Source organism: Polyodon spathula, chromosome 15 (genome assembly GCF_017654505.1).
Source record: "Polyodon spathula isolate WHYD16114869_AA chromosome 15, ASM1765450v1, whole genome shotgun sequence".
Classification (NCBI taxonomy): Eukaryota; Metazoa; Chordata; class Actinopteri; order Acipenseriformes; family Polyodontidae; genus Polyodon; species Polyodon spathula.
Genome location: NC_054548.1, coordinates 4,116,772 through 4,125,925, shown reverse-complemented (window position 1 = coordinate 4,125,925; position 9,154 = coordinate 4,116,772). Strand labels below are relative to the sequence as shown.

Genomic DNA, 9,154 nt, shown 5'->3' with positions numbered 1-9,154 from the left:
GTTAGAGTTAGGGTTAGGGTTAGGGTTAGGGTTAGGGTAGGCAAAATCAAGCTTCATCTTGGTGCTATTGATTTTTTGATGAATAAATGCTACTACACATTTTGAAACTCTTGAGAGTGATGTTGTTTCTCTAGGTTCCATGCTTTTGCGGAAATGTTTGATTACACAGAAGATGCTTTGTGTATTGCGCGTGGAGAGAGTGGTGTGCATGGCTCAGCTCTCCAGGCACCAAGAAGACCTGTTGGAGGTGTACCCCCAGGTAATGCCCATCTGAGACTGGCACAGAGTAACAGCTGCTCTTTCTGTGAGATAATCTCCACAGAGTAACAGCTGCTCTTTCTGTGAGACAATCTCCACAGAGTAACAGCTGCTCTTTCTGTGAGACAATCTCCACACAGAGTAACAGCTGCTCTTTCTGTGAGACAATCTCCACAGAGTAACAGCTGCTCTTTCTGTGAGACAATCTCCACAGAGTAACAGCTGCTCTTTCTGTGAGACAATCTCCACAGAGTAACAGCTGCTCTTTCTGTGAGACAATCTCCACAGAGTAACAGCTGCTCTTTCTGTGAGACAATCTCCACAGAGTAACAGCTGCTCTTTCTGTGAGACAATCTCCACAGTGTAACAGCTGCTCTTTCTGTGAGACAATCTCCACACAGAGTAACAGCTGCTCTTTCTGTGAGACAATCTCCACACAGAGTAACAGCTGCTCTTTCTGTGAGACAATCTCCACAGAGTAAATGCTGCTCTTTCTGTGAGACAATCTCCACAGAGTAACAGCTGCTCTTTCTGTGAGACAATCTCCACAGAGTAACAGCTGCTCTTTCTGTGAGACAATCTCCACAGAGTAAATGCTGCTCTTTCTGTGAGACAATCTCCACAGAGTAACAGCTGCTCTTTCTGTGAGACAATCTCCACAGAGTAACAGCTGCTCTTTCTGTGAGACAATCTCCACAGAGTAACAGCTGCTCTTTCTGTGAGACAATCTCCACAGAGTAACAGCTGCTCTTTCTGTGAGACAATCTCCACAGTGTAACAGCTGCTCTTTCTGTGAGACAATCTCCACACAGAGTAACAGCTGCTCTTTCTGTGAGACAATCTCCACACAGAGTAACAGCTGCTCTTTCTGTGAGACAATCTCCACACAGAGTAACAGCTGCTCTTTCTGTGAGACAATCTCCAGACCTGCTATATGCACTCCCACCAATCACATATCATTTTAGTTTTGTCGAGATATGTGAAAAACCACCCCAACACACACTTTATGTTTTGCATGCTAAATTAATACAAATATAGTAGATTCTGATACGTGTGTGTTACATGTCAGCAGACAGAAAGCCAGGACTGAGATCTGTTTAAATTGCTCTGACTGAATATGAAGATATTTATGCATTTAAGATATCTTAACATAACAAGAGGCTCATGATTAGACATGCTTCCATTTGACTTTGCTTCACATGTGCTGTGTTACTGTAAATGTAGACTAAAAAGAATTATAACTGCATTATTACAATGACCCCTAATTCTGAATGTTAATGCACAAGGGCCTGTGTGACAGTAATTTCAGTGCCTCGAGCACAACAGTGGAATGCATCTCTGGCATGTGTTCCGTCTCCATCGCTGCCTGCTCTTCCTGCTGTTCCCCCACAGGAGCTGGAGTTAGGGAAGATGTATTCCTGATTTGGAGAGAGATGGAGGAAGCCAGGAACACTCTGGCACATGTTCAGGCTCTTGTACTGGAAGTTCCTGAGCCAACAGGGGGTCACGGTAACTTTCACAAAATAATATTATTTGATAAAGTATTATCTCTGCTCAATACAGTGCCATTCCGCACTGCAGCCATAACAGAGATTTCATGGAGTTCCAGACCACTTGCAGCAAAGTGTACTGACTGACCCGTCTCTCCTACACGATGCACTCGGAGTATTGCACACATTCAAAGTGTACTGACTGACCTGCCTCTCCTACACGATGCACTCGGAGTATTGCACATATTCAAAGTGTACTGACTGACCCGCCTCTCCTACACGATGCACTCAGAGTATTGCACACATTCAGAGTATACTGACTGATCCGTCTCTCTTACACGATACAGTCAGAGTATTGCACACATTCAAAGTGTACTGACTGACCCGTCTCTCTTACACGATACACTCGGAGTATTGCACACATTCAAAGTGTACTGCCTGTCCCGTCTCTCTTACACGATACACTCGGAGTATTGCACACATTCAAAGTGTACTGACTGATCCGTCTCTCTTACACGATACACTCGGGAGTATTGCACACATTCAGAGTGTACTGACTGATCTGTCTCTCTTACACGATACACTCGGGAGTATTGCACACATTCAGAGTGTACTGACTGATCCGTCTCTCTTACACGATACACTCGGGAGTATTGCACACATTCAGAGTGTACTGACTGATCCGTCTCTCTTACACGATACACTCGGGAGTATTGCACACATTAAAAGTGTACTGACTGATCCGTCTCTCTTACACGATACACTCGGGAGTATTGCACACATTCAGAGTGTACTGACTGATCCGTCTCTCTTACACGATACACTCGGGAGTATTGCACACATTCAGAGTGTACTGACTGATCCGTCTCTCTTACACGATGCACTTGGAGTATTGCACACATTCAGAGTGTACTGACTGATCCGTCTCTCTTACACGATACACTCGGAGTATTGCACACATTCAGAGTGTACTGACTGATCCGTCTCTCTTACACGATGCACTTGGAGTATTGCACACATTCAGAGTGTACTGACTGATCCGTCTCTCTTACACGATACACTCGGAGTATTGCACACATTCAGAGTGTACTGACTGACCCGTCTCTCCTACACGATGCACTTGGAGTATTGCACACATTCAGAGTGTACTGACTGATCCGTCTCTCTTACACGATGCACTCGGAGTATTGCACACATTCAGAGTGTACTGACTGACCCGTCTCTCTTACACGATGCACTCGGAGTATTGCACACATTCAGAGTGTACTGACTGATCCGTCTCTCTTACACGATACACTCGGGAGTATTGCACACATTCAAAGTGTACTAACTGACCCGTCTCTCCTACACGATACACTCGGGAGTATTGCACACATTCAAAGTGTACTGACTGATCCGTCTCTCTTACACGATACACTCGGGAGTATTGCACACATTCAGAGTGTACTGCCTGTCCCGTCTCTCTTACACGATGCACTCGGGAGTATTGCACACATTCAGAGTGTACTGCCTGTCCCGTCTCTCTTACACGATGCACTCGGAGTATTGCACACATTCAAAGTGTACTGACTGATCCGTCTCTCCTACACGATGCACTCAGAGTATTGCACACATTCAGAGTGTACTGACTGATCCGTCTCTCTTACACGATGCACTCAGAGTATTGCACACATTCAGAGTGTACTGACTGATCCGTCTCTCTTACACGATGCACTCAGAGTATTGCACACATTCAGAGTGTACTGACTGATCCGTCTCTCTTACACGATGCACTCAGAGTATTGCACACATTCAACAATTTTTGTAGTTTATCCTACATAAAATTCATAATGCTTGTAAAGCAAAATATTACACTTTTGAAATTTACTTTCAATTTGAAAACAAGCAGTTTCATGACCTTGGTAACTCTGCAGGAGTTGAATTTGTTTTCTTTTCCCAGTCCACAATGTTTAGTTCAGCATGGAAATGGTAAGCTGAAAGATTCCAGAATGGCGTGATGTTACTGTACATACTGAGAGATTTCTTATTTTCTGTGTATTTATTTATTTTTAGAGGCTATGATTTCAAAGCACCCTGACATGCCGAAGTCGGAGGAATGCATGAGCTCCAGGGACTGGCTGCAGAAGTATGGCTTGAAGGCACAGAAGCTGTTATTTTACGATGCTCTAGGCGATTGTGCCTTTCCCCATTCTGATGGTGTCATTGATGTGAAATCCAAGCCAGCTGATGAGAGCTTGCACACCGATGCTGTGAGTAATAAACTCTAGACGTATCAGTTGTCTTCATCCCCAACCAAACCCTACAAGTCATTATCTGCCAGTTAAGGATGTGCACCTAAATATTAATCTGGCCACTTTTGACAATAAAAGTTGTTTCCTTTTCATCAGTGGGCTGCCCTGGGACCCAATGCCCCTGACCCTGACCTCAACCCAACCCTTTAGAAACCCCTCAACAGTCCCATATTGGTGGCAGTCTTGTGAGGAGAATGTGATAGCTTCAGTATACATACTGTAAATTGTCATTATTTTGCTCCCATCAGGAAAAGAGAGACAAGCTTGTCAATGCCAAATACTGCGATAGATTTGCTCACACAAAGTGGCGAGATGGATCAGTGGTCCACATGTATATCACTGCTGAGAAGTGTAAGTGGTATGAAGGAAGGATGAAGACAGCTCTCAATCACTTACAGAAAAGGTCAGCAAATTAGTGAGAGTTAAACATGACACTGAAGAGTGCTGCTGTTTGTACACCTCCTGTATTTCTCATGAACATGCAATTGTATTCCTTTGTGTGAAGATAGCCCATGCAATATATTGCTTTATGAAATGAATTGCATTTAATGATCTATGGAAGGTTTTGAGCTGCAGAGTTAAACTGGAAAGGTACCAATCAGCAGTTATTTATGTGTCAATGTTGAATGGAGATATGCAGTGAAATCCCAAGTTATTTTCAGCTGCTTGCTATACTGTATGCTGCTGTGATTTTTACAGCACGTGTAGTGATATGATCAACACGTTATTGAACAACATGCAACCCGAATGGCCATTTAACAAACACACATGTGCTTTTGCCTGTAGGCTAGTCTTGAGTATAGTTGAAGATGCAACCCTTCATTACTGTGTGTAGTTGTGATATTAAATACAAAACAAGATTGTGCAAAGTGCTGTAATTCATAGTAAGAGCTTGCAGAAAAATGTTTTAAAAATACCACTGGAATACCATTAAAATACCAGCGTATTACCCATTAACAGCAATGGTAACACAATTGATTTGGAACAATTTGTCGTCCTAAATGGCATCTTAGAACTTCACAGAGTTACCAGATGAGCATCATTCCCTTCTTATATTACAATGTGTCAGAATCTGAAAAGTGAACCACTGTTGCATGACTCTCCCGATTGCACCTGCCTTTGTGCTACCATTGCCCCTTACAGGTCACTGCATTGCTATCACTTCATGTGGTGAAGCCTTGTGACAGCAGAACACACTTTGGGTAGCTATGGCCAAAGCATAGAAAAAGCACAAGAAAAGCAAGGAAAAGCAGATGTACCATAGTAAAATGATGGACGGGTATCATTAGCATCATGAAACATGCAGGTTTCTGTCACTAGTGGATTATAATAGAGATTCAAATAATGTTCCTCTCATGGCAGGCTTGACTGGCTTCAGACTGGCAGCAGGGAGCTGTTTGGAACAGTTCTTGAGGATCAGGTGTACGTCCTCATAGACACTTCAGAATCTATGAAGGACAAGCTGCCAACAGTGAAGGACAAAATCTTCCAGCTTATGCAGGTTAAAAACAATAGTGCCCCTTGATTATTGTATGTGGATGTAATTTTTTACATTCGCCACCGCATGCAACATTACATTTAAACTGTTAGCTCTGCATCATTTACAGGAACAGCTACGACACAAAAGCAAAGTGAACTTTGTGAGGTTTGATTCCCGCGCTGTCGCCTGGCGCGATCGACTGGCAGAAGTCAATGAACAGAATCTGGAAAATGCCTGGCTTTGGGTAAAAGGATTTAAGGTAAGAACACATTTGCAGACTATCCAAAAACATTGAAACATGAGCACTTTACTAGGAATTGCATTTCTGAAATTTGTAAAAACTATTTCAAAGCCATATGGAGTACAACATATAAAAGACAAACAGTTGTCAGCTTAAAACTTACATAAACAAAGAAATCATTCAAGTAAGCATTTCAACAAAATGCTGTGTTTGTGTCTTTGACTTTTTTTAAATAAATACTCCAGGGGTTTAATTTAAATGTGGGAAATGCATAAGCAAGTTCCTCGCATACAGCTGTCAGTGCCAGTAAATAAGATGCATGGATTTGTTAACAGATAATTACAGAGTGCTGAGTTTCACTGGAAACCCTACAACAGGGAGGTGCATAGCGAGGAATATTGCAGCTTGGAAAAGCAACATCTGTCAAGCTGAACGTTAATATTAAATTGAAATACAGCAGGCTCTCAATAGCGTGGCTAGGTGATTTAGCTGAAGACTAGGAGTCGATTGAAAGACAATGGTGTTTGTGAGAGAGCCCTGGAACAATGTGTTTGTTGAGGGTCGAAGCTCATTGGTGGTTTGCTGCAGGTAGGCGGCTCTACAAACACACTGGGAGCTCTGAGGCTGGCCCTGGCTGATCCTGGAACTCACGCGGTCTACCTCCTCAGCGATGGGAGACCAGATCAGGTACTCGCAAGCAGGACAATGGTATTCCAGACATCAGGGTAAAAGAAAGTAGATTCAGCCGATTGCATTGAGTATTTTGAGTAATAAAAAGGATTAGAGGAATAATATGTGTTGAACTGCTGGATTAAACCCAGATTCCTGAAGTGTTCATGCAAGCCAAGGCAAAACAGGCTGAACTGGGCTCAGCTTTACCTACCTTTACCTATCTTCAATGCATTGGTCCTGTAATAAGGGACAATAGTGGCACAAGGGCAGATACAGTGTTATGAGCCATTGGTGGATTTGGTAGACGGTGTGATCAATATACACTAGGATTCAATTGCAATACCACGGTATCGTTTTAGTGCCAGTGTGCTACCAGAGTATGACCTGAATTTAAACTGCATTTCAACTAAATCCTTTTTTTTTTTTACTCATTCTTACAGAACACACCCATGGACAAGATAATTGCCTTTGTTTACATACTTAAAAATCAAATATGAGAAAAGCAGTGCTAATAATGTGTGGAAATTCCTATACTTACCATGTGTATAGATATCATCACAGTACATATTACAGAATAAAAAAACAACACCTAACAGCATGAGTCGGCCATCTCTTATTATAGCATCAATCACTTTGACAGCATGGGCCAACACTCGCCTTCTCCTTCACTTCCACAGACGTGGAGATGGACTAACCTTGTGTCTTGTTTCTATAAAACAGCCTCCGAAGACGATTCTGGCTCAGATGCAGCTGCATCCTCCGGTTCCCATTCACAGCATCTCATTCCACTGTGCTGATCTGGAAGCCTCCAGGTTTCTCCATGACCTCGCCGAGGAGACTGGGGGCAGGTTCCATTGCTACCAGTGTGACATCACAGAGCCTCAAGCTCCTCAGCCATTTGTGGTAACAGTCTTCACTGGCGTTAGAGCTGGGTGTTGCTATCAGAGTACTGTATGTCCCGTTATTATCAGTACTGCATGTAGTGTGCACAGAGGAGGGCATCCCTGCTCATTCTGTCCTTCAGTGCACGTTGTTCTCTCATAATCATGTCAGGGATTCTGTTGAAGTCTCACTCAGAGAGGAAGTAATACATAACTGATCTATTTTATTAAAACCCAGGAATGTAAAAACAAGCAATATCAAAGCTGTTGTTATGTAACCCTAATAAAGGTTTGCACAGTAATTTTGCAGTTTCCCCTTTACCGCTTTACCTATGGTTAGTATATTAATAATAATAATAATAATAATAATAATAATAATAATAATAATTCCCCATGGTTTACTTTTCATTCCCCATGGTTTACTATGCATATTATTATTAATAATAATAATAATAATAATGGGGTATTGTTATATACAGTTCCCCAACTACTATTAATATAATAATAATAATAATATAATACTTATCCCCATGGTTTACTGTACATTCCCCATGGTTTACTGTGCATTTAATAATAATAATAATAATAATAATAATAATAATAAATAATAATAATAATAATAATTCCCCATGGTTTACTGTGCATTCCCCATGGTTTACTATGCATTAATAATAATAATAATAATAATAATAATAATAATAATAATAATAATAATTCCCCATAATTTACTTTTCATTCCCCATGGTTTACTATGCATTATTATTATTAATAATATAATAATAATAATAATAATAATAATAATAATAATAATAATAATAATAATAATATAATTCCCCATGGTTTACTTTTCATTCCCCATGGTTTACTATGCATTAATAATAATAATAATAATAATAATAATAATAATAATAATAGGTTTACTTTTCATTTATGCATTAATAATAATAATAATAATAATAATAATAATAATAATAATAATAATAATAATAATTCCCCATGGTTTAATATAATAATAATAATAATAATAATAATAATAATAATAATAATAATAATAATAATAATAATAATTCCCCATGGTTTACTGTGCATTGCCCATGGTTTACTATGCACTGCCCATGGTTTTCCATGTTTAATATGTTGTACCATTCCTCACTGGGTTTACACTGTTGTGTATGGGAGCTTGATATCATAGTGAAGTTCCTTGCAGGACCTCGATCTGTGGAAGTTAAAGTATTTGATCAGTGTGCTCTGAATGGAGTTATTGTGCTTTCTGTTTATTAGAGTGAAGACACATATCTTTTAAAGAAAGAAATGGAGCAGGGGAAGCAGGACTTGGACAAAGCACTGAAGCTTCAAGCCGAGTGCGTGATACTGGATTGGTACCACAATGGAGACGAGCAGATACAAAACAGGTACTCTCTGAGTCTGAATACAAGTTACTGTACTCTGAGATTCAACACAAGGTACTGTACTCTGAGATTCAACACAAGGTACTGTACTCTGAGATTCAACACAAGTTACTGTACTCTGAGATTCAACACAAGTTACTGTACTCTGAGACTGAACACAAGTTACTGTACTCTGAGACTGAACACAAGTTACTGTACTCTGAGATTTAACACAAATTACTGTACTCTGAGATTCAACACAAGTTACTGTACTCTGAGACTCAACACAAGTTACTGTACTCTGAGATTCAACACAAGTTACTGTACTCTGAGATTCAACACAAGGTACTGTACTCTGAGATTCAACACAAGTTACTGTGCTCTGAGACTGAACACAAGGTACTGTACTCTGAGATTCAACGCAAGTTACTGTACTCTGAGACTGAACACAAG

At 40.6% G+C, this 9,154-nt stretch overlaps 1 protein-coding gene across 1 annotated transcript in view; it reads left to right on the top strand.

Moving 5' to 3' along the window:
* Window positions 1-142: 142 nt before the first annotated feature.
* Window positions 143-9,154, top strand: part of LOC121327656 (von Willebrand factor A domain-containing protein 3B-like) — a 69,770-nt gene continuing 60,758 nt past the window's right edge. The window contains exons 1-9 of the mRNA XM_041271793.1: window positions 143-259; window positions 1,651-1,767; window positions 3,801-3,997; window positions 4,288-4,442; window positions 5,402-5,540; window positions 5,647-5,778; window positions 6,349-6,447; window positions 7,153-7,335; window positions 8,595-8,725. Coding sequence (XP_041127727.1) covers window positions 154-259; window positions 1,651-1,767; window positions 3,801-3,997; window positions 4,288-4,442; window positions 5,402-5,540; window positions 5,647-5,778; window positions 6,349-6,447; window positions 7,153-7,335; window positions 8,595-8,725 — 1,259 coding nt within the window. The 5' untranslated portion in view covers window positions 143-153. The remainder of the gene's footprint in view (window positions 260-1,650; window positions 1,768-3,800; window positions 3,998-4,287; window positions 4,443-5,401; window positions 5,541-5,646; window positions 5,779-6,348; window positions 6,448-7,152; window positions 7,336-8,594; window positions 8,726-9,154) is intronic.